Genomic DNA, 24,203 nt, shown 5'->3' on the forward strand with positions numbered 1-24,203 from the left:
CCACAAGGTGAGTGCCTGTCATAAACAAGTTACATGAACCCCAGTCTCTTGAGCGGTGAGACCTTTCAGGGGCTTCAAGCTCACACCCGGGCTATTTCCCCTGGAGTGAAGGTCACTGGAGACCAAAGGCATTTCTGTGCGATATGGCTTTATTGGCATATATGTACAAGCTGAGCCTAGCACTGGGTTCATCACAGAGTGCAAGACAAGTATGCGTGAGATTGTTAATGGAAAAGGAATAAAAATAAAATAGAAAAATATCTCAATCCTCCTGTCTCGATCGTGATGAATCCACGTCTCCTCCCACTGCTGAAACAAAATCGGATTTAAACAAAAAACAAAACTCAAGTGAATTTTCTTAACTGGAATTTGCCTCTGGAGGAAAGAAAACCAGGAGTTGACTATATGGTTAAGGTGGGGGGGGGGGGTGGCGAAAAGAAAACAGAGCAGATGAAAGGGGAGAAGGGGTAGGAGGGACAATCATTGGCTGTTGTCAAGAAAAAGTGTTACCTAGCAACTTTGACACAGTCAGGGGACAAAGAAGGCAGACTTTTGTTATGTACAGAAGTGAGATTATTTTTGCAGCCTTTGGCCAGACAGTAAGTCAAAAGGACACCCCACTCCCCACATGGATGTGGCAACAGCTTAAATGGTGAGTCGCTCCTTTATAAATATTGAATAAGAAGCACATCTGGGGTTTGTTGTTGTCTTTGTTCAAATGCCATAGCTGCAGGCCAAATTAGCTTATGCAGATCCTTTAAAAAAACAATTGCTTTCTGAGAACTCAGCAAGGGGGGCGGGCAGAGAAGAAAGGGAGTGAAAGCAAGAAATATACTACCTCCTATATCAAATTTCCATAAGTATCCTACAACGGCTTTAAAAACAGTTGAGAGACAAGAGCACTTTCTTTCTGCTTCTTACTAGGCATTTAAATTAATTGCATACGGCTGTTGACTACGGACCACCTTGATTTTCAAGCATATGGAGTATATTTTTTCTTGTTCTGTTTGACCGACTGCTATAATTTCTTTTCACGTCTTGTTCCATATTCATCTTGGAGACTGGACATTTTATGTATTTGTTGCATAAGTCTATTGGATGGTGGCTCAATTAGGGGCCCCTCCAGACAGGTGTTTTATCACAGGTGTATTCTGCAACGCTTTCTTCACATGACAATAGTGCATTAGTTGTGAACTTTTTCTGCTCTTCTCTGTTCTGGGATGCTGCCCCAACGCTACCACACTGTTGCTGTCTGGAAGTGCAACAAACGTGGACAAAAACAAACGGGAACATGTATGTTTTAAAAGGTGGTGGGATTTCAGCAGGAATTTACAGGCTATGCCCTGACGGGAAGTGAAGCAGTTTGAGCACCCCAAAAGTTTTGCAGCTTCAAACACGGTATTCAAAGCGGTATCATGTCTGACTGCCCCAAAAGCACCATAAGCAGAAATCATCATGAGTGTGGAAGAAAAAGGAAGTGCCCACAGTTTCAACAGCTCCCCCTTTTTTTGCAAAATATTTTTATTGAGAAAGTTTTCGACATAAAATAGAATAAAAACCGATCTAATCTAAAAAAGAAAGAGAAAGAGAAGCGAAAAGAGAGAATAAAAAGCAAGAAATAGGAAGGCGAGAGAGAAGAAAGAGAAAAAGAAATAAAAAGTAGTGGCATCATGTCCTTTATCCATATACCTCGGGTTGAAGTTGCTTCAAGTTGAGCACTTTCGGGTTGCGTTCCGCGGCGACCCGGAAGTAACGGAATGCTTTACTTCCGGGTTTCGCAGCTTGTACATGCGCAGATGGTCAAAATGACGTCATTCGCGGAAGCGGCGAATCACGGCACGCGCAGATGCAGGTTGCGTTCGCTTCAGGATGCGAACGGGGCTCTGGAACAGATCCCGTTCGTATCCAGAGGTACCACTGTACAGAAAAGTAGACCTTCCTAGCTCTCACCTGATAACTTCTGTTTCTTACTCCAGCCTCCCACCCTGGGAGATCCTTTTTCCTCTGTCTCCCACACCAGCCAGTCATGTGACCCTTAACAAAGAAAAGGAAGTACAAACTTTCCATTATGGGTGCTAGATCAGAAATTGCTTTAGGATTTGGTTGAGTCAGTTTCCCCATTCTTTTCACTTCCATAGGACATGAGGAAGCAACTCAAAATACGAGAACCCTAACCCATTCCCACAAATTACATTTATACATTGACGAGCCTACTGAAGCTGGATCAAGACCAGTGCCTCAACAGGAGATGGTGGCAAATAAAGATTTTTCAACACCGTCTGAATCAGACTGTGAGTGAAGTAGCTACCTCTTCACTGTGTCCATTCAGTCAACTCCCCTTCCTCCTTGCAAATCCATTCTCTCTTACAAGGACTTTCCTGGTCCACCACAGGCTCACCTATGCTTTCTACCACTACGTAAGCATCCCTGGATGGTACGGGCCCATCTGCACAACATAAACCCTTCTCCACGGTTGCCTTTTCTGTCAGAGGCGCAGGCAGAGAGTGATGAGAAATAGGACATTGTGTCAGTCCCTGGCATGGCCTTGAGACATTACACTGCATTGCACTAAAACTTTTGCAATGCCACAAAAGGAGACCAGCCTGTTTTCAGCACTAGGTGTACTACATGTGTACAAGCTCATCAGAAGAACTGCTGGATCGGTTCCACATTGTGTTTTCCACAGTGGCCAACCAAATCTTCTGGAAGGTCCATGAACAGAGTGTGAAGGCCAACCACTATGACTCACTCCCAGTAGCTGGTACACATTACCACACTACTTTTGAATCAGGATGTTGAATGTAGTCATCATGGCTACGAGCCATCGACAGACTTCTCCGTGAATTTCTCGAATTGCTTTTTAAAGCCACCTGAGCTGGCCATCATCAGAACCTGGCAGTAGCGAATAGTATTAATTGTGTCTTATACCTAGAAATCCTGTCTTTTGTCTCTGCTATCTCTGCTTTTTTGAATCTGCTATCAACCAATTTCTGTGGCTGACTCCCAGATTCTAGTAGTATGAGAAAAGGGGATATATGTTTCTCCATTTTTTCCATCTATGCATAATTATATAAACCTCTATGACAGCCCCACTTAGTCATACTGTATATCTATTTTTCTAAGCCAAAAGGACTCTGGTGTTTTCACCTTGATCATTTGGGTTTCTTTTCTCTGCCTCTTTTCCTACTCTATTACATCCTCTTTGAGATGGGCAACCAGAACTGTACACAGTATTTAGAATGAAAGAAATGTGAAGGCATCTGCCCCATCCTTGCAAAGAATAAAAAACAAAAGCAACTACCTTTGTTACTCAGACAGTTCACTGTCATGATAGGATGGTGAAATTTGTTTTTGAACTGAAGGGTGGAGGGAAGTATTTACTTTCAGTAACAACGGCACAATCTAACCAAAGCATCATTGATTTCTATAGAAGAGTAGTAGAGCATGTGCTTAAGTCAGAGGTTTTCAACCTTTTTGAGCCTACGGCTCCCTTGACCAACTACATTCTTTCTGTGGCACTGTGATGCCTGGGACTTGGGCTCAGAACCAGAGGAGTCTTAGTCCGCACCGGATCCTTTTCCTCAGTCGGCATCTGAACCAAGTCTGGGGCTTGATTCTGAAGAGCCCCAGTCTGCACAGGTTCCCCTGCAACAAGCACCAGCTGAGCCAAGTCAGGGGCCTGAGCCTGCCCTGGCTCCAGATGCAGGGATTACCTTGTTGCCTTCAGCTGGGCAACCACTCACAGCTGCTCTGCTTCCAGTTGGGTCAGGAGAGGCTGAGGCGGCCTCTGGGTCTAGTAACCCACCAATATTTCCGGAGCTGCAGAGACTAAGGTCTGAGAGAAGGAGAGACCCGAGTGCTCGCCTTCGGGCGAGACAGGGAGTTGAGTCACCAGGGGATCAGGATTGGCTGTTACCCCGACAAAGATAAAAGGCTGCCGGACCCCACCCCAGATTGCGGGACCAACATTGCTGTTTGCCACAACCTGCCTGAGACCCTGTGCCTGACCTAGCCTTGTTTCCTGGTGTCCTGCCTTGGCCCTGTCGGACTGACTCCTTGCAGAATCCTTGGATTCAGGACCGGACCTGGACCACGTTGCTCAGGTTAACCCCCAGGCCCAGCACAGGCACCCCTGTGGGGTCAGGGGCCCAGTTATGTCACCCCTTGCCTGCAGAACTGGCAGTCTCTTACCCTTTTCCAAACAACCTCCCTTGTGGAGTGTTTCCTCAGCCTCCTTTCCTTGAGAGTCCTTCAGGCAGCCGTGCTGCTGCCCCTGGTCTCTGCACTACGTCCCCACCCCACCACTGCCAAAGAGAGATGCCTCCTCACACTGCCCCACAGGGGCCTGGGACTTGTCTGTCCATTTCCAACAGCAAAGGCTGGCAGACTGGCTGTCTGGACTTCCTTGCCCAACTTCCTTGCTTGCTTAATCCGAGGCCATCTCAGCTCCTGGCAACTGCACCCCCTAGCCAGCCACAGAGGCACCATTCACCTGGGGAGCTTATAGCCAGGGCTGCTGCAACAAAGAGGTACACAAGCCTTTGGGAGGCAGAGATGCAAGAAGGCATCAGAGGAGGGAGGGAAGGAAAGAAGGACTGAGGCCAATGTTGCCTGTGGCACCCCTGGCCACCATTCAAGGCACTCCAGGGTGACATGGCACACTGGTTGACAACCACTGGCTTAAGTATATTCCATTGAAATGGGGGTTTCAAAGCTCTTCAGATGGATGATTGCATCTGTTTGTAAACAAAAAAAGTGTGAGGGTTCAAGCCCACCTGGAAGCTGACTGAGGAATCCTTTCACCCAAAGTCAGAAATAGGAAGAGCAGCTGCAGGGAGTCACTGGTAAGAGGGGACAGACTTCAGAGATAACACTCTTTTCCATTTGGCTGGGAAACGGTGCTGGGTTGCACTTGATATGGGAGAGCCAGGTCCCAAACTGAACAACGGGTTCAACAATAAATTCCAGGCCTGGTGCTGCTCAAATCAAGACCCTAATTGGCAATCTCATTTCCATGAGCCTAAATGGTACATGCAATATCTTTCCTTGAATGAAAAACGTATACCAGAGGTGGGGAAACTACAGTCGCCCAGATGTTGATGGACCCCAACTCCCATCAGTAACATGTAGGGACGATGGGAGTTGTAGTTCAGCCATATCTAAAGGGCCACAGGTTCCCCACTCTTGCTATGTATCATCACTCATGTAGGATAGGAATATCCCTGCCCAGGAATGGTAGCAGCGTTTGAATAAACAGGACCTAGCAGGGGCTAGTTAATATTGCAATGCAAGTTGCAAGATCACCATTTCACAAATTCTGATTACTATCAGATTCCAGGCTTCACCTCCAGTAATAGCTGTTGGCTCTGTTCACCTCCGTTGGGCAAACAAAACTTTGAAACCATAACACCTTAATGTAATTAATTAGCTGCTTTCCATATAGCACATGCTGTACACAGGTCTACGTGGAAACATCATCAAAGTCAACTTGGGCAGCACTGTGGGGCATCAAGATAGCATCATTAAACTGAGCTGTGTTTCTGAGTTTCTGTTTTCGTTTTGCTAAGATGCTTCAATGCTTCTTCACAATTGCATCTCTTTTATTGATGCTGACGGTGCAACGTGTGTGTGTTGAACAGCACACAATCCTTTGAGACAAAGAGCTTGCTGGGTCTTCAGAATATGATCTCAGTGGCACGGCCAAGACTCCAGGTCACCTTTCAAAACTGTCAGAAGGGAGGGTGTCTTTAAATGGCCAGTTGTTTTGTTCTTCAGCAGACCTGTTGCAGACTCTGTTTCTCAAGTTCGCGTTCATCACATGACTCAGGCTCCCTGTCATAGAGTCTCTGCCATTAAAACCTTTCCTGCACACCTATGCGAGATTGTTCACATCATCCTTACTTGCGGCAATCTGTTTAAGAGTGGCTTTTAAGGTTGGTACAACATTTGGGATTATTGACTTCTTTATAGAGAGAAAAATATAAGAACTCGCCAGCGTTCATCTAGACATTGGATTCAATCAAGTTGGTTGGATTCCCTGGAGTGTAAAAGATAACGTGTAATAGTTAGGCCAGATCAGAGCAAAATCAATGTATTTTTAAAGGCATTCACTTCAGTGGGAGGGAATAGAAATGTTTTAAACTGTATTGGCTTCCAGACAATGTGTTTTTATTCAGAATTTATTCGGATTTGCTTGTTTATACAGCATCATGTCAAGTAATTGTTATCCCACGCTTTTTCACTGCTTTTCCATTGCCTTCCTTGCTGTAGAAAGTCAGGTTATTTTTGAACCAGGCTTGATGCATAATAATAATAATAATAATAATAATAATAATAATAATAATAATAAATTTTATTTATATCCCGCCCTCCCCAGCCGAAGCTGGGCTCAGGGCGGCTAACAACAATCAAAATAATCCAACATTCTAAAAACATTCATTATAAAATTAATTAAAATCAAATTAAAATCAAATTGATGGCAACCATTAAGCAAAATTCTGTGCAGATTGCCAGAGGAGGGGGTCAGGCTGCGCCCTGACCAAAGGCCTGGTGGAACAGCTCTGTCTTGCAGGCCCTGCGGAAAGATGTCGGGTCCCGCAGGGCCCTAGTCTCTTGTGACAGAGCGTTCCACCAGATTGGAGCCGCGGCCGAGAAAGCCCTGGCTCTAGTTGAGGCCAGCCTAACCTCTCTGTGGCCTGGGATCTTCAGGATGTTTTTATTTGCAGACCGTAAATTTTTCTGTGGGACATACCAGGAGAGGCGGTCCCGTAGGTACGAGGGTCCTAGGCCGTATAGGGCTTTAAAGGTTAAAACCAGCACCTTAAACCTGATCCTGTACTCCACCGGGAGCCAGTGCAGCTGGTATAGTACCGGATGAATATGATCTCGCAGCGAAGACCCCATAAGGAGTCTCGCTGCAGCATTCTGCACCCGCTGGAGTTTCTGGGTCAGTCTCAAAGGCAGCCCCACGTAGAGTGAGTTACAATAATCCAGTCTGGAGGTGACCGTCGCGTGGATCACAGTGGCTAGGTCAGGGCGAGAGAGGTAAGGAGCCAATAAGAGCACCAGATCCAAAACCATTTTAATTGCACAAGCTGAATTTGCTGCAATTCTACTTGCAAACTCGCCACAGTCTAGAAGCGCCCTGTCTCACTAGAAACGGGGGTATTTGCAATTATTTAAAGTTGTTTGTCAAACTATTTTTGCACACCTTTGTGGATTTGGAACGAGGAGCCTGGGTACTACGTAAGCAGCCAAGGAAACCAAATTTCGCTGTTTTCCTAGGAGAGACATCCTTTAGGCATCCGTTGCTCTGCAAGTTGTATAATTGTTTTTTTATAACTTTGCCTCTTCTCTTTTTACTCAGGAACATCTACGAAAGAGGAAATGGGGGATCTGAAGAGTCCGTCTGCCAGCCCCTTCACAGGCAAAGACATCACTGTTCTGGCGGGGAAACTTAAACACATGGCCCTGAATACCCCACTCCGTTTCAGCGCTCAGGCCTTGAGACCCCATTCCAAGAACAGCGCTCGGTTTGGCTGCCTCAGCCATCACTCTTTCTTCTCACGGCACAATCCCCACCCTCACAGAGTCACTCATATTCAAGGTAAACACACAGCAGTGCCATCCTGTACAAGTCTGTTCAGAAGTAAAGTTCAGGCTTGCTTTTGTTAGGTAATGAAAATCCGAAAGCGCTTAAATAAATAAATAAAAATGCGCAAATGTTGCAGCACAAAATTGCTGCTTATAGCTGTAAATTACAGTGGCATATTTATGTGCTTTGCATGCAATAGAATGCAAAAAGTACAATGTGTGACAATTCAATTAGCTCTTTAAGGCATGCCACAACAACAACAAAAAATCCTCTGGTAATTAATACCCTAATGTAGGCTCACCACGCCACAGAAAGCACATGACCTCCCCCAAATAACACTGGGAATTGTAGTTTGCTAAGGGTGATGGGAACAACAGTTTCCAGGATTCTTTGAGGGCTGTTGGGTGCTTTCAATGTATGGTGTGTACATAGCTGGAGGCTCACCTTTGAGACAGTTTGAAGGCAGAATTGGAGCCTTCAAAATCCGAAATGGATTCCAAAAGGGAGTTCTAAAGACTCAGCAGGCACACAGGTGAAGAATCTGAGTCTAGGAAATCCTTTCTGAAGCAGAACCAGGTAGCTCCTCCAATCTCTAGTTCAAGCCAGTTTTCTTCTATAATGTGGTTCTTTCCTGTGCAACTTATCCATGGATGCCTTCTTCTGTTGCAGGCTTGAATGGTGCTCCTGTTTGCACAGTTAATGACGAGTGGTGCGAGCAGACCATTCTGCCACCTCACCCAATGATAAAAAGTCAGATTCGTGCTTCTATTTTGGGGGCGCCTGGGGCTCAGATACCCATCGGAGACCCACAACCTGTTCCAGTCCCCTGGCTATCAACAGGTTAGTATGCAACAGGAATATTTCCAACGCAAGCGCCACACTCACACATGCACAACTTTCCAGGGGTGCACACTGGCAATTTGCAAAGCAAGAGTTTTTTTGGGGGGACACCTCCCATTCACTTCAAAATGAGCTTTCCTCCCATTATGCAAATAGCCCACAGGGGCCTTGATCTGGATTGGGGCTAATAGTTAAACCTTCTACACACACACACTCACACAAACACACACCCTATTCCACAAACATGCTAGGGTCTCAGTCTGGATCATGTTCCTCATGCTCAAAATTTGTGGGATATATATGTATGTGTGTGTGTGTGTGTGTGTGTGTGTGTGTGTGTGTGTAAAGGTAAATGACCCCTGGACAGTTAAGTCCAGTCAAAGGTGACTATGGGGTTGTGGCGCTCATCTCGCTTTCAAGCCAAGGGAGCCAGCATTTGTCCACAGACAGCTTGCCAGGTCTCGTGGCCATCATGACTAAACTGCTTCTGGCGCAACGTAACACCATGATGGAAACCAGAGCGTACAGAAACGCCGTTTACGTTCCCGCCACAGCAGTACCTATTTATCTACTTGCACTGGTGTGCTTTCAAACTGCTAGGTAGTCAGGAGCTGGGACAGAGCAACAGGAGCTCATCCCGTTGTGTGGATTTGAACTGCTGACCTTCTGATTGGCAAGCCCAAGAGGCTCAGTGGTTTAGACCACAGCACGACCCGCATCCAAATATCTGTGCATAAGGGCACAGATCTGGAGCTGGCGTATTTTGTAGCTTGGTGCATAGATCAGATACTGATAAGAGTCTCCGGGTGAAGACTTTTTCCTGCCTGTTTGGACAATTACAAGGAAGCTTGTCTCCAAAGGAGAGAAAGCTTTTCGCACAGTCCTGATAGTCGTATGAAACAGGTTTTGGTGTGTGTATGATTTGTTGCCCGTCTTACGATACCACAGAGAGCACTACTGTCAAAAAGCTCAGCTTAGCTTCCTTCCGAGATCCACTTCACCACCTGCAATCTATCCTAATCAACAAGGGTTGTCAATGCTATTATATCACAGACTGTGCCATTAAATATCATCATGATGAATATGCCTCCTGAGGACACGGTGATTAATAGCACCCGCATTAAAGCAGAAACAGGGTGTTCGTGTGCCTCTTTCTTGAGCTGCCTCACGTGATCTCAGCAGGCTGTAGTGTGGTTCTCAACTGTTTCTGAATCTGCATCAAATTATTGCCAGGGGTTTAACAGATTCCACTTGGGTTCACATCCATACCAATATATACAAAGCATTCTTATACCACTTATACCATTTTCAACAGCCATGCCGTTTGTTAAGGGTGCTGGGAATTGTAGCCCCGTGAGGTCAGCACCCTTAACAAACAACACTTCCAAGATTTATTTGGGGAACTCCATGGCAATTACAGTGGTAAAAGAGTGCTTCGTATGTATGGCGTGAATGTGGCCTCGTTTCCGATCTGTTTCCGAATGTTCATCAAGTTGCTGCTGAATGTTCAACAGCATTTGAAACAATGATCTTCCGTCATAACCCAGAGGCCAGGATGCCTCTGTCAAAACTAGCATATAAGAAATAATAGAACGAGCATGCTAGTTTTGAATGCACAAGGGGTTTTTGTGTAGCAGAACGTTCAGTCTGCCTTCTGAAGTGGTACAGTCCAACTGCCTGCTATCAATATATCACACAAGACTGCCAGTCATGTATTTTGCCTATAAGACTGTTCCACACATTACACACAGAGGCAAGCTCAGGGAGGGAATCTGCAGCTGATCCTGGTTCCCGCATGACCACATTCCAGCCGCTTTTGTTTTTATTTTGAATTTGCCACCTTCCTCATTCCTCCTCTCTCTCAAGCAGGTTCTTTGTCCAATGCCTGGCGAGAAGAATTGAGGGAACTTGCTGCAAGAGTCAGAGCCGCCTCGTCCACTGAGAAAAAGGAGGCAGTGAGTATGAAAGGGTGGCGGGGCATTGTGATCCCATACCGTGGGGCTGATTTGCTAAGGAAGAGGGTGAGCCCAACACTGGGAATGAAAGTAACCAAGTACAGTGGGTGGGAGCAAAAACAGTCCAGCACAATTATTTGTCCAGATAATGAGGAAAAATAGCACTGCTGTTTTCCATTTTGTAACCCTGCTGAGACTTGGGCCGTCTTCTTTAGTGATTCTTTCAGAAGATGACAACTCCTCATTTTGTACATATCAGAATAAATTACTTCTCATTCAAAGAATACCCAAAGACGAATTAGTGGAATGCTTAATGTACAGATAAAGGTAAAAGGTAAAGGGACCCCTGACCATTAGGTCCAGTCGTGGCCGACTCTGGGGTTGCGGCGCTCATCTCGCTTTACTGGCTGAGGGAGCCAGCGTATAGCTTCCAGGTCATGTGGCCAGCATGACTAAGCCGCTTCTGGTGAACCAGAGCAGTGCACAGAAACGCCGTTTACCTTCCCGCCGGAGTGGTACCTATTTATCTATTTGCATTTTGACGTGCTTTTGAACTGCTAGGTTGGCAGGAATGTACAGGTATGGGATGATAAACCCATGGTACAGTGGATTGGTGTGTCTGACTGTTAACCAGAAGGTTGGTGCTTTGAGCCCACCCAGGAATGGCAGTGGGCAGGATTCCTGCAGTGCAGGGGATTAAATGAGATGGTCCTCAAGGTCCCTTCCAACTTTACAATTCTATGATTTTATGATATAGTTACATGATGAACTTCTGCTGAAATGAATAAGCATGCATAACACTCCCCTGCAGGGGGCAAGGAACCTGCAACTTCTAGATGTCATTGGACTCCCAGCTCCCATCATCTCTGTTGGCTAGAGCTGATGGGAGCTGGAGCCATCATCTGGAAGGGATTAGGCTCCCAAACTCAGCTCCACCAAGGGCTGGACTGAGACTGAAACTTGAAGAAGATAAGAAGAGTCTGCTGGATCAGGCCAATGGCCCTTCTAGTCCAACATTCCCATAGCGACCAACCAGGTGCCCATGGAAAACCCATGAGATCTAAGCAACCTCCAGATTTAGGGATGTCAACACTCCAATCCAGCTTACTTCTCTGAACTTTGAGGCTAAGGTCCAGTACCAGAGGACAGGGCACTGTGGAAAGACTGGGGTGGTTCCTAGGCAAAGAACGGCATGCAGTTGATAGCCTTCCCATTGTTGAAACTTTGGCTCCAACTGACTTTCTGGAGCAGCTGCCTGGAACGATAAATATATGTGGCCGGTTACACAAGGCCAACCAACTACACAACAAAACCATCATCTCTAGTTTTGTAAGGGTTGGTGCTGAAACTCTACTGGAGGTCAGAATTATGGAGCAGCAGAAGACTAGCACAACCGAAATTTGAGCTTTTCCTCAAATACAGACAATACTGGGAGCAGCTTGTTCCAACCTAACCTGGATGGCAGCTCAAAAATGAACTTTTTATAACGGCCTTAGAAGTTCTTTTGAACTCGATTAGACAAAACAAGATTATAAAGGGAGTGACAATCGGCCAGAACGAATATAAGATCAAAGCATTCGCAGATGACTTGGTTATAATGATTGAGGAACCAATAAGTACGATAAAAGCAGTTTTGGAGGAAATGGAACAGTTTGGAAATTTGGCAGGCTTCAAACTTAGTAAGAATAAAACAAAAATGATGGTCAAGAATATGGATCAAGAACAAATAGAAGCATTACAACTACAAACCCAAATAGAAGTGGTTAAGAAGGTAAAATACCTGGGTATTTGGATAACCCCCAAAAACATAGACCTATATAAAAACAATTATGAACCAGCCTGGAAGGGAATCAAAAAGGACTTAGAGATGTGGGGAAAACTGAAGTTGTCATTTTGGGGAAGAATCTCTACTATCAAAATGAATGTGCTCCCCAAGATATTATTCTTATTTCAGACTATCCCTATAATTAAGGGAAGTAAGATCTTTAGGGAGTGGAGAAGAGTGATCTCGAAATACATATGGCAGGGCAAAAAGCCGAGAATTAAATTTAAGTTGCTAACAGACTTAAAAGAAAGAGGCGGCTTTGCCCTGCCGGATCTAAAGCTATATTACGAGGCCTCTTGTCTCTGCTGGACGAAAGAGTGGATTAAATTGGAGAATAACGAGTTGCTGGATCTAGAGGGATTCAACAATAGATTTGGGTGGCACGCCTACCTATGGCACGAAAAAAAGAGAGCCCACAAGGGCTTTGAGAACCACATCTTTCGAGGCCCCTTAATTGAAGTATGGGACAGATATAAAAATCTGCTAGAACCTAGAACACCACGCTGGCTATCACCCCTAGAAGTAAAGAGCATAAAGAGACCAAATAGGGGAAATAGGTGGATAACATATGATCAACTGTTATATAAAGAAGGGGGAAAGTGGAAAATAAAATCGTATGAGCAGGTGAAAGAATATGTAGATGATTGGATGCTCTATTTCCAAATGAATGAGGTGTTTAAAAAAGACGGTAAAGAGCGAGGTTTTATGGAGAAGGAATCGATATTTCAGAAAGAGGTTATAAATAATGATATGAAAAATCTATCTAAAGTGTACAAACTGCTGCTAGACTGGAACCTGGCAGACGAAGAGGTTAAGTCGGTAATGATCAGTTGGGCAAAGGATGTGGGCCATAATATAGAATTCGAGGAATGGGAAAAACTATGGAAAGAGGGTTTAAAATTCACTGCATGTATGACGTTAAAAGAGAACACGATGAAAATGTTCTATAGATGGTATATGACACCGGTGAAATTGGCGAAGATGTATAAGACATGCAATAGGTGCTGGAAGTGTAAGGATAAGGAGGGCACGTTTTATCACATGTGGTGGGGCTGCGGGAAGGTGAAAGACTTCTGGGAAAAAATATATAATGAGTTAAAGAAGATTTTAAAATATACGTTTAGGAAGGAGCCAGAGGTCTTTTTGTTAGGAATGGTGGGAAAGGAGATTAAAAGAGAGGACTGTAAATTTTTTAGATACGCAATTACGGCTGCAAGAATGGTATTGGCCCAGAGATGGAGACAACAGGATATACCGACTGTAGAAGACTGGAGAACAAAATTGCTAGAATATGTAGAGCTAGATAAAATGACAGGGAAGATCAGATACTTAAGAGACCAAAAGTTCATCGGGGACTGGGAGAAATTTGTAGAGTATCTGGATAGCATAAGTAAAGGACAGATGACGCTTAAGGGATTTAAAGAAGCACTGTAAAAAAGCAGCAAGTATTGTCTAAAGGGAATAGGGGGAAAAGAGATAAATAATGTCAATACAAGTTTGAGGAATGCGTAAAGAATGTGATGAACACGGATGATTTACGGGACAGCTGAGGGAAGTTCAAAAGAGAAAGAAGTTAGGAAAACGATATGAAATTATTATTTTTGTTGTTGTTGTTGTTGTTGTTGTTTTGTTCTGTGTTATGTTCTATGTACTATGTTTAATAATAAAAATTCATTTGGAAAAAAAAACCAAAAATGAAGTGCTGCACTTTCTGGGAGGAGCTTTGTTCACCCAGCTCAAATTTACTGAGTGCTACAAACCACTCATATTTAGAAACAGAAGATTCAAGGCTCTCTCTTTCCATATCAGTCATTTAAAGCCACAGCTCAGTGGTTCATACACACACACGTAGATATAGATATAGATATAGATACACAAAAGTTGGGTGCCTCCCCCTCTCTCTGCTGAGCAGTGGGAAAAGTCCATAAGGTTTCAGGCACTCGCCCAGGGTTTGGGCTCCTTTGGAGAACTGAAAGCAGCGGAGACCATTGTAGCTTTAAGAAATATGATTCCCCCCCCCCCCACCTATTTAGTCTGCATGGATGGAGACCAGATTTTATAGCATGGTCATCTCAAGAGGGTCAGTGCAGCACTCAGTCCAAGGCATCTCTCCTAATTATACCTTCCTAAAAACTAAGCCTCCTCTATTCAGTTTCGTTCTTTTGATGCTTTGGAGTACTCATGGCTAGGTTTCACCTAACAAATGAGTTCCCCTGCCTTCATCAACACTTGTTGATTGACTAGGATTAAAGATTGGTAAGCACTTAGAACATTTACCTCTTTCCATGCTAATTGCTGATGCTCAGAAGTAGGTACACACATTCCAGTACACATGGATCTTGATTATATTCTCGACATTGGACACAGTCTTTACAGATAACTTCTGATTAAACCTCTTGCATAACCCCTTTCTAATGCACATTGAGACAGTCTTGCAACATATAACATACAAGTTCTAATTACATTCTTTTCATTAAACCTAAACATTTAGCACCACAGATCTATCTAGATCCATCCATCCATCCAACTATACACACAATCTCTCTCACGTACACATCAACCAACCAACCACTCAATCGTGTTTAACTAAAAGTCATTACAAATCTCTCACACACATATACACTGTTGGCCACCAGTAGATGGCTCACAAGCCTCAGCTATAAATAAGGATGGGTTATTTTGATTTCAACATCTAGTACTTTCCCCATGTCATATTTTGGAGTCTTACATAAATTTTCTTGATGCTGAAAGGCCACACCTTTAAATCACTATTACAACATTTAACAGTTGTGGCTTCCCCCAAGGAATCCTGGGGGACCCCTGCTCCCCTCTCAGACTGATTTAACAGTCCATCTCTCTTCCTAGGAGACTCTGGGAACTATAGTTCTGTAAGTGGAATAGAAGTCTCTTCAGGACTTTCAGCACCCTTAACAATCTACAGTTCCCAGGATTCTTTTGGGGAAGCAGTGACTGTTAAAGTGGTGTGGGGGCCCTTTAAATGTGGCCAAAATGGATTCACAATGGTTTCTTAAGAAATGTGTTTCCTTTACTGGAGCAAAAATAGGCTCCCGAGTTTATGTCCACATTAAAGGTTCCTTATCAGATCCATAATCAGAGAATTAATTTGCTGTAATATATGCTAATAGTGAATATAGGGCAGGCTGCAAACTCAACTCAGCAAGATCAGAGCATGCTCAGTAGACATGGAATACTGATTGACAGATGAGAGCAGGTGGGAAAGGAAAACCTGGGCAGGAGGGGAATGAAATGGAATGGCGAATCCTGAAAGAGGGTATGGCTGGCTTACTACAACTCTGGACAGGAACACTCTACATTGCAATATTTGTGTCTGACTTGTTCTTCCATGTCCAGTTCCTCTACTGTAGCTTGTTGTTGTATTTTAAGGCAGAAAAGTCTCGGAGGGAGACGCAATACTCAGAAGAAACAGGACGTCTCATCCCACCTCCCTCTCGAGCTACAGCTTGCCATTCGTCCCGCCGTTTGCACAGGAACAATGCCAAGAATAAAAGCAAGGATGCGACCCTGCTCTTCCGGGACCAAGAACTTATAGTAAGCCATGCATGAAAAAAATGGGGCAAACAGACCCTTCTTCTTCTTTTTAACCTGTACCACAAACCAATTACAACTATTTTCCTAGAAATTAATTGGTGGAGTAATAAGAAAAGTTTCTGCTCAGAGCTGATTATAAATTAAATTTGATAATTGATGGAATAATAAGAACAGTTTCTACTCAGAATGGATTAGAAATTAAATCTGATAAAGCAGATAATTATCACAAACACGATTGTTATGTTTCATTTGCTTTGGGGAAAAAGTTAGGAAAGCAGCAAAGTGCCCAGAGATGTTTATCTTTTTAAAAAAAACAAAAACAAAATTTATATACCATTTGGTTGTAAGAAATCTAGGTGGATTACAAAACTATAAAGTTAAACACTGATTAAAAAAACCATTAAAAACAGGTATTTGAAAACATTCAAAAGATGATTAAAATGAACAGTAACCAAAAAAGAGACAAGCACATGTAGTTTGCATAAACAACGTTTTAAACAAGTTCTGAAAAGAGTACAGCGAAGGAACCTGCCTGGTGTCAATAGGTGAGGGGGTCCAAAGTGTAGATGCTGCTGAACTAAAGGACTGATTTCTTACAATTGTGGAATGAGTATTATATGGCATCAGTAACAGCGCCAGTTTCACAAATTCAAGCAGCTGCATGTGCTTACAGGTATACGGATTAAGGTGATACTTCAGGTAAACTGGTCCCAAGCTGTTAAGGGCCAATAGTAACACACTGAACTTGGCCCAGCCCAGCAGCAAATGGGCAACTAGTGCAGAACTCTTTGCACTTTGAAAAGAATAAAACCTGGTTCTAAATAGCCACTGTCTGAGAGCCCTACGTAGAGCGAGTGCCCAAACAGACCGGAGATTCATGAGACACAACTTTTGCTAGGCTGTGTAACTCAGGCCTGCTGCGTGCTAACCTGCCTATTTAAGATCTTATTCTCAACCCCCACCCCCCAGAGAGTTCATGTCTCTCCTCTTGAATACACAAATAGATTTCGTCTGGTAGAACTGGGGAAAACTGGCCTTATTCAACTTTTCCATAGCCCATCTCCCAACTTCCAAAAGATGTTGAGGCATCTCCCTGGTGGACCTGACTGACTAGTTATTGGCAGGCCACAACCACCTGTCCACCAAGGCCCTCCTGGATCAGAAACTCTTTCAGAGATTACTGTTGCCAGTTCCTCAGCATTACTGCTACCTTATACATGCAGAGACCTGAAGCCTGATTATAAGTAGCAGTGATAGGTTGGAGAGATTTGAACATAAAGAATCCTTTTATTCTTTTCCCGAAGCAGCAGCCTATTTTCGTCCTCTTATTGCCTCTTTTATTCTTAATAAATTTCATAAAGTTGGTGTCGGGGTCCTGGGCGTACTTCTGGCCAGACTCAAAAGGGATATTTCCCCTTCACATGCCTAGATCCAATTGGCTCATGCTGCATTTGTGCAGGGTTTGACAAAGAAAAGCTAGCTATACCTTGGGCTCTGGGCTAGCTCTGTCCCCTCATAAGTGTTTGTTTTGGACTCTCAGAAAGCACGCCTGTCTAAGGATTGAGGGGTCCTAAGGAAAGTGTGGTGGCAACGGGGAAGATCTCACACTGCCCATGGCATTAGGTTACTCTCCAACACCAAGTAAAAGTTCCCAGGACCTTTCCTGGAATTCCTAAGCATTCTAGGGTTGCCATATTTTGAAGAGCAGAAAAGAGGAGACAATGACGGCCATGGGATGTGGGTGATGCTGTGGGTTAAACCACAGAGCCTAGGACTTGCTGATCAGAAGGTCAGCGGTTCGAATCCCCACGACGGGGTGAGCTCCCGTTGCCCGGTCCCTGCTCCTGCCAACCTAGCAGTTTGAAGCACGTCAAAGTGCAAGTAGATAAATAGGTACCGCTCCGGTGGGAAGGTAAACGGCGTTTCCGTGCGCTGCTCTGGGTCGCCAGAAGCAGCTTAGTCATGCTGGCCACATGACCCGGAAGGTGTACGCTGGCTCCCTCGGCCAATAAAGCGAGATGAGCGCCGCAACCCCAGAGTCGGCCACGACTGGACCTAATTCTCAGTGGTCCCTTTACCTTTACCTTATGACGGACATTCAAAGCAAATAAATGCAATGTGACTCAAATTATACTCCTGAAAAAGAGGGTGTGTCTTGGAAAAAGAGGACACATGGCAATGCTAATTATCCTAAGATAGTCAAAACAAAACAAAATTCCTTCCAGTAGCACCTTAAAGACCAACTAAGTCAGTTCTTGGTATGAGCTTTCGTGTGCATGCACACGAAAGCTCATACCAAGAACTGACTTAGTTGGTCTTTAAGGTGCTACTGGAAGGAATTTTGTTTTGTTTTGACTATGGCAGACCAACACGGCTACCTATCTGTAACTATCCTAAGATAGGTCTCCATACCTTGCTGCCTGCAAGCTACTAGGTATAAATGGAAGCCCACCAAGGGTTTGACCAGCGTCCTCATTCTGACCCCTGCCTGGGACTGCGGGGAGAGGCGTGGGGAGATTGCACCATAGGAACAACGAATGGTAAGGTAGGGCAAAGTTCTCATCAGCATAAAAATTACCGAGATAAGCCTGTGTGTATACCCTCTTGACCCTGTTGTTTCAATGTCACTCCGACCCCGGTTGTGCTGACACTTTCCCACTGTACTCTTCTGCCAACAGATTTTGGAGCTGCTCTGTCAGATCCTGCAGACAGATTCCTTGACTGCGATCCAGCAATGGCTGCTCATGGCTGCGCAGAGGGGTAAGGTGTATGCAGAGCCTGCAAGGAGCAAAAGGCTTTGGAAATGTGGATTATCTCTACTTTGTTATCAGCAATCTTCCCCTATTAACACCCGTTGCAGCTCAGTGGGTTGTTGTCTAATGCATCGAAACACTCAGGGCATGCAGCACGTTTGCAACGCCACCTTGAAGCATAGGCCTTTCCACACATTACAACACAGCAGCAGAATGTGCAGCCAACAAGTCAGTCCTGATTTTCTGGCCATTGTTTCCAGCTATGTCTCATTTGCATATAGCCCAGCCAATGTGGTCCATGAGTTGGTACCCTGCATTACTGCAATGCGCTCTGTGTGGTGCCACCCTTAGAACTGGCCTGGGAGCTGCAGCTAGTGCAGAATTTAGCAGCTCAGCTGTTGAGTGGGCTGGGTCCAGTGGCAGAGCAAGCCGATGGGGCAGCCTGGGGATGGGGCCAGCCACCCGCAGGGGCGGGGCCAGCCGGAGCAGGATGTTCCACAGGGCCTCAGAGGAGTCTGCCTGTCTCCTCCCACTCAGCTGCCCTACAGCTGAGGGGGAGGCAGTGGGCGGACTGTTTGGGGCAGCATGGAGCCTGTGGGCACTTAAGCCACCGCATCACTCCCAGGAGAGACGCGTGGCTCAGGCATGCTGCAGGCCCCGTGGTGAGTGCCACCTGGCAGTTAGTCACACACACACCCAGGGCAGGGCACACACCCTCACCACCCTCCCCTACCTCCACCCCTGGCTGGACTATGGAGACCGCACACATCACCTCTGCTGAAATATCTGCCCTGGCTGCCAATATGCCACCAGGCCAAACACTTTACCTGCTGGACCACCTCACTCCATATAGCCTGGCTAGACCATTAGATCATTAGGAACGACACTTTTGCCAGTGGTGCATGGTGGAACTACCAGGAATAGGTCCTTAACAGTGGCAGTGCCAAAAGCATGGAACTCCCAACTGATATTAAGCAGACACCTCACTATTAAGCATCGGACACTTAAAGCTTTTTTATTCATTCAGGTGTTGTGACTCAGCTGTGTTCAATCTGCATATTATGAACAGTTTTCTTTGTTTTATTAATTTTATGTTGTTTTATTGGTGTCTTAGGCACATCACCCTTTTTGTGACTTAGCAGTATATGAACCTGCATGATGAATAAACATAATAAATTAGATTCCTAGATATGCACCTAAATTAGCAACATAGGAATAATTCCTAAGTGTGGTTCAGGTATGTTAAACCTGTACAACGCCTTCCTCTAAGGAAGTCCCCAACTGACTTTACAGCCAAAGTGAAAATGCAATAATAAAATCACACAAGCGTTATTAAGCACAGTCCTATCACCAGGGTTGCTCAAATGCCTGGGGAAACAAGTATGTCTTTGCCGGATGCTGAAATGATGACAAAGTTTGTGCCCGTCAGGCCTCCCTGAGGAGAGCATTCCATCAGTGAGAGGCTACTACAAAGAAGGCCTGTTCTCTCATCACCAACCCACAGAATTTCCAAAACCTGGGTCTCCAGCTGTGAATAAAGACTGGGCCCTATTTGTATCTCATATGCATAAAATGTTTCTTGGATAATATTTTCACAATGCGCCCTTTATTTGCATCAGTGTGTCCCAAGCGTGTGTCTCTAGCTGCTTTTGGACTACCGTTCCCATCCTTGCATACCACTGGTCCTGCCAGTTAGGGAAGATGGGAGTTGTAGTCCAAAAACAGCTGGAGACCCAAGTTTGGGGAACCCTGCTCTATCTAGATCCCCCTCAAATATCTCAAGGTCTGGGCAGGTTCATTTGGTTATTTACAAACTGATAGTTTTATATGGGAATGATAACTTGTGGGCTAATTCTTATTTATATGTGAAATTGCATGCAGAAAAAAAAGAAGGGCAGCTGGAACAAACCTATTTATTTTACCTTAAAACTGTGCAGGTGAGATCTTTTGATTCCTAAACATGTCCTCTCCTCTCCCTGCAGAAAAGGACCTTGTCATGGGATTGTTGCAGACGGCCACTGCCAATTTACATCTTGATCCTCAGGAGCTGACCACAAGCATGGAAAGTGATGGAAAGCATCCATCACGGTTGCCCCCAGATACTTCAGGATTTGCTCCCAAACAACGCAACCTTGGGAGAAATCATGTGTCCAGGTGCCCTCTTTGCAAGTCCTTTGAATGTTTGCTAAAATGAATTTCTGTTGCATATTACAGAAAATAACTAGACACGTTATGGGGGAAAGTACTTCTTGACACAGCACAGACTTAAATCATGGAATTTGTGCCCACAAGAGGTAGTGGTAGCAAGCAACATGGATGGTTTTAAAAGAAGTCTAGACAAATTCATGCAGGGTAAAACTATCAATGGCACCTAGCTGCCCAGAGTGGCTGGGACAAGTGGCTAGGATGGACTACAATTAATACATTCTCATTATTGTTATCATCTTCTACTTCCAGTAGAGCGTCAAACCCACTGGTTATATGTTATATAAACACAGGGCTGGATTTAGGTTTGATGAGGCCCAAAGCTACTGAAGGTCATGGGGCCCTTTATATGTCCAGCTGTCCTTTGTCAACAGCCAATTGTCACTGTTTTTTGTGTTGAATATATGCTATACGGTAATTTATGGGCCTAATAGGTATCTAAAGCCATTTGCACAAACCAAAATATGTATTTTATCAAAGTAATGGTTGAACTGAAATACAATTAAGAAGTATATTAATAGTGAAATTGGGGGGGGGGGGAGAGTGGGGCCCTAAACTATAGCTTGTTTAGCTCATATGTAAATGTGGCACTGCATGAACATTAGGGACACAGCCAGCGGACTGCTAAAGTCTCCCCAGCATCATTCCTGCTGGAAAGAAACCATTTGAAGGGCTATGCAAATGCTGAAGATGAACAGATTGTCCAAGATGATCGCAAAATGACAAAAGTAGTTTTCATGCCAGAAATGTTGTCCAAGGTGCGTAGCTTCTCTTATAATCATGTTGGCCCTGGTTTATTTTGTTGCAGGCTGTCTGTTATGAGACAAAAACAAGAACCTATCCCGGAAGAAGAAAAGCCAGGTAAAAACAAAAACAAAAAAACCCTGTAGAAAATGCTGTGTTTTCATTGGAAAATGCAAGGCATTAAGTAGGTGCCCCTGCGGCAACCAGTGGAAATGTCCTGTGTAGGAATCTTAAGCAGGAAATTAGCTGCTGGATGTGCTTCAGGTGGGTTGAGAATCAGACTCTAGACTCAGAATAAGCCAAGGGCAGTGCCCGATTACACAGCTCAGCTTCCAACATGTTCCCATCAAACTATTTCATATGAGGCCGTCTGCGCAGGGTATGCTTGCTCCTTAGGCTCAGTGAGCTACCCTAAGGTGGAGGAGCAGGACTGCATATGTATTGTGTAAGCACTTCATGTGGAATTATGCTTCATCCCTGCTTTGTGCATGCTGAACCACACAGAGAGCCAACATTGTGCCCTCCTGACATATAATTACAGCAGGACTTATATAATTAAAAAAAGGATGGCACAATCGTTTCCTGTATTTCCAAAGAAGGAAGGTGTTCTCACCTGGGGCCTGTGTGAAGTCAAGACTTTGGTGAGCTGCATCCAAAAAAGCGAAAGATGCTGGCACTTCCTCAAAAAGCTTCAGGTTTATCAAAGTGATCTTTGACTTAAGCAAGGTTTTTCTGTTTGCGTTTTCTGTCGTGGCAGTGGGCCCAGTCCAAATCAGCAATGCTCCTAGACATAGCACATGACTTGATATTTCGTAACCAGCAACTGGAGAAAGAAAATTAGCCATGTATGCTTCCCATGGGACTTGATAGATATTTGTAATTAACATTCCTTACTGGATGACCGGTGAATGTGACCTGTTTTTAAATGACAGGCTCCCCGATCCTTCATTGAAATGGATCGATACTATACTGTTCTGTTGCTAACAAAATTTAACAAATTTTCTCCTGCAGATTACTTTTCCTGAGCGCTTCCCAGCATTTTGGTCTCAAGTTTAGGTTATAGTCAGTTCCGGCCTTACTGTTAGACAGTTTGAGGGGACTCCTTCATACTTCATATATATTTTTGAATACCATTAAAGGGGTGAAAAATTCTCTATTACTATTTCCCCATCCCCCCACACAACTGAGTGGGCCTTTTTGATCTTTGACCTCAGGCACCAAGTTAACTTGGATTATCTTTCCACTTTATATTTGTATAACCCTATTGAATTCTCTGCTGATTTTGGCTTACTTCGGTGGATGCAAGCAATCAGCCATCATTCATAATATGCTACCTAGTTGCCCAAAGGAGGTTTGGAAGTCTGGTGGTATGCCTTTATAGTGTTTAGGGGAGCAAATCTGGGCAGGGGGTTTACAAAAATGTGGCCATAATCTCTGGTTCTCATTGTTAAGTTGTGGGTGAACATATCAGACGACACAGCGATTCTTCAAACAGCTCTTGTTTATTCACAGAACTGAACTGAACTGAAGGGTTCAGTCAGCCTGCTTATATAGAGCTCCAGTACATCGTAACTGTAACAACTTTTCTAAAACTATCCAATCACTGAACATCACTTTCGATCCCTTATTTGCATAGCTATCTACAGTATCCCCCTGCTGGCCCAGGGTGAGAACTTCAGTACATAACACTCATATCCACTGGAAACACATTAACCAAACCGTCTCATTTGTGCTTTCCATTTTCAGTGCACATCGGCTCTGCAGAGGTTCTCCAGTTTCACCCCTCCGCAGATGAAAAGCAAAACCAATCAGACCAAACCAATTAGAAAGAAACCTTCCTCCTGATGTGACTCCTCTTGCTGCTCCAGCTTGTAGTGTTACCGCTCCTGCTACTCACCCAATGGCAACAATGCTGCAAGAAAAAGGGCTTCTTTAGAAAGACCTGACATCTCAGAATGTGCCTCTTGGATTGAGGCACTGCAGTCTTCAAGGGGGATGACATTTTGAGATGTTGTTCAATGAGACTCTGGACAATTCTGAAACCATTGGAAAGACCCATTCTGCTGTGTCCCCCTGTGTCCCAGGTTGGTATTCAGCATGATTCAAGAGAGGAACGCCAAGAAGTTGCAGAATGATGAACATAGAAGGTGCACCTTTAATGGCATGGTGCCTGTTGTAGGATGATTCTGAACTTTGAGACAAGGACTCAGAGCCTTTCATTCCTTCTTTGATAGTTGGTAGTATGTCAATTAATTATTTCCTCCCTTGGAACCATTTGCATTCCATCCCCACACTGCTGTTTGCTTGCTTGCTTTTTAATGACCATAGTAGGAGTGCAATTGAGATGTTACAAAATTCTGCAGCTTTGTTTTTTAAAAATAAAAAGCTAGTTGTTTGAGGCTGCTGCTTAGTGCTCTGAATTGTCCTGGGCGTGGAGGAGCTGAAACTTTTCCTAAAGAGGCAGACTCTAGTTACCTGTTTGGGCTGTGAAACTGACTAGAGTGAAGGGGAGAGGACAGAGAGAAAGATTCCTCCTGCTCAGGAATTTGCTGATGAAATTAATGTATATTACGTGAAACAAGGATTTAATCGTACGGAATTGTTTTGTTGTTGCTGCTGCTGCTGGGTTTCTAAAGTCAGCCTGTAGAATTCTCTTTAACAATAAATCTACGATGAGCAAAAACATTTGACACATGCCTCTGCCTGCCTCCAGAAGC

General features: G+C 44.4%; 1 protein-coding gene across 3 annotated transcripts; it reads left to right on the forward strand.

Moving 5' to 3' along the window:
- The first annotated feature begins 508 nt into the window (after positions 1 to 508).
- Positions 509 to 24,171, forward strand: TBATA (thymus, brain and testes associated). Of its 3 annotated transcripts, none has more exons than XM_083740785.1 (9): positions 509 to 652; positions 7,367 to 7,606; positions 8,264 to 8,434; positions 10,301 to 10,389; positions 15,620 to 15,784; positions 18,463 to 18,544; positions 20,520 to 20,691; positions 21,551 to 21,603; positions 23,233 to 24,171. In XM_083740785.1, exons 2-9 carry the CDS (start codon positions 7,387 to 7,389, stop codon positions 23,310 to 23,312), a joined length of 1,032 nt encoding a protein of 343 aa, XP_083596911.1. In that variant the 5' UTR covers positions 509 to 652; positions 7,367 to 7,386; the 3' UTR covers positions 23,313 to 24,171. The 3 variants fall into 3 exon arrangements, with proteins under 3 accessions (XP_083596911.1, XP_083596913.1, XP_083596912.1); XM_083740787.1 differs by having other exon boundaries at positions 511 to 652; positions 10,304 to 10,389; XM_083740786.1 differs by lacking the exon at positions 509 to 652 and adding an exon at positions 5,336 to 5,933.
- The last annotated feature ends 32 nt before the right edge of the window (positions 24,172 to 24,203 follow it).

This window comes from Podarcis gaigeae (assembly GCF_964106915.1).
Source record: "Podarcis gaigeae genome assembly, chromosome: 5".
NCBI classification, from domain to species: Eukaryota; Metazoa; Chordata; class Lepidosauria; order Squamata; family Lacertidae; genus Podarcis; species Podarcis gaigeae.

Coding starts and splice junctions, on each gene's coding strand:
- TBATA (XM_083740785.1), top strand. CDS start 7,387: ATGGGGGATCTGAAGAGTCCGTCTGCCAGCCCCTTCACAGGCAAAGAC. Junction 8,435..10,300: donor AGTCCCCTGGCTATCAACAG/GTTAGTATGCAA, acceptor CTCTCTCTCAAG/CAGGTTCTTTGTCCAATGCC. Junction 18,545..20,519: donor GCTCATGGCTGCGCAGAGGG/GTAAGGTGTATG, acceptor CTCTCCCTGCAG/AAAAGGACCTTGTCATGGGA.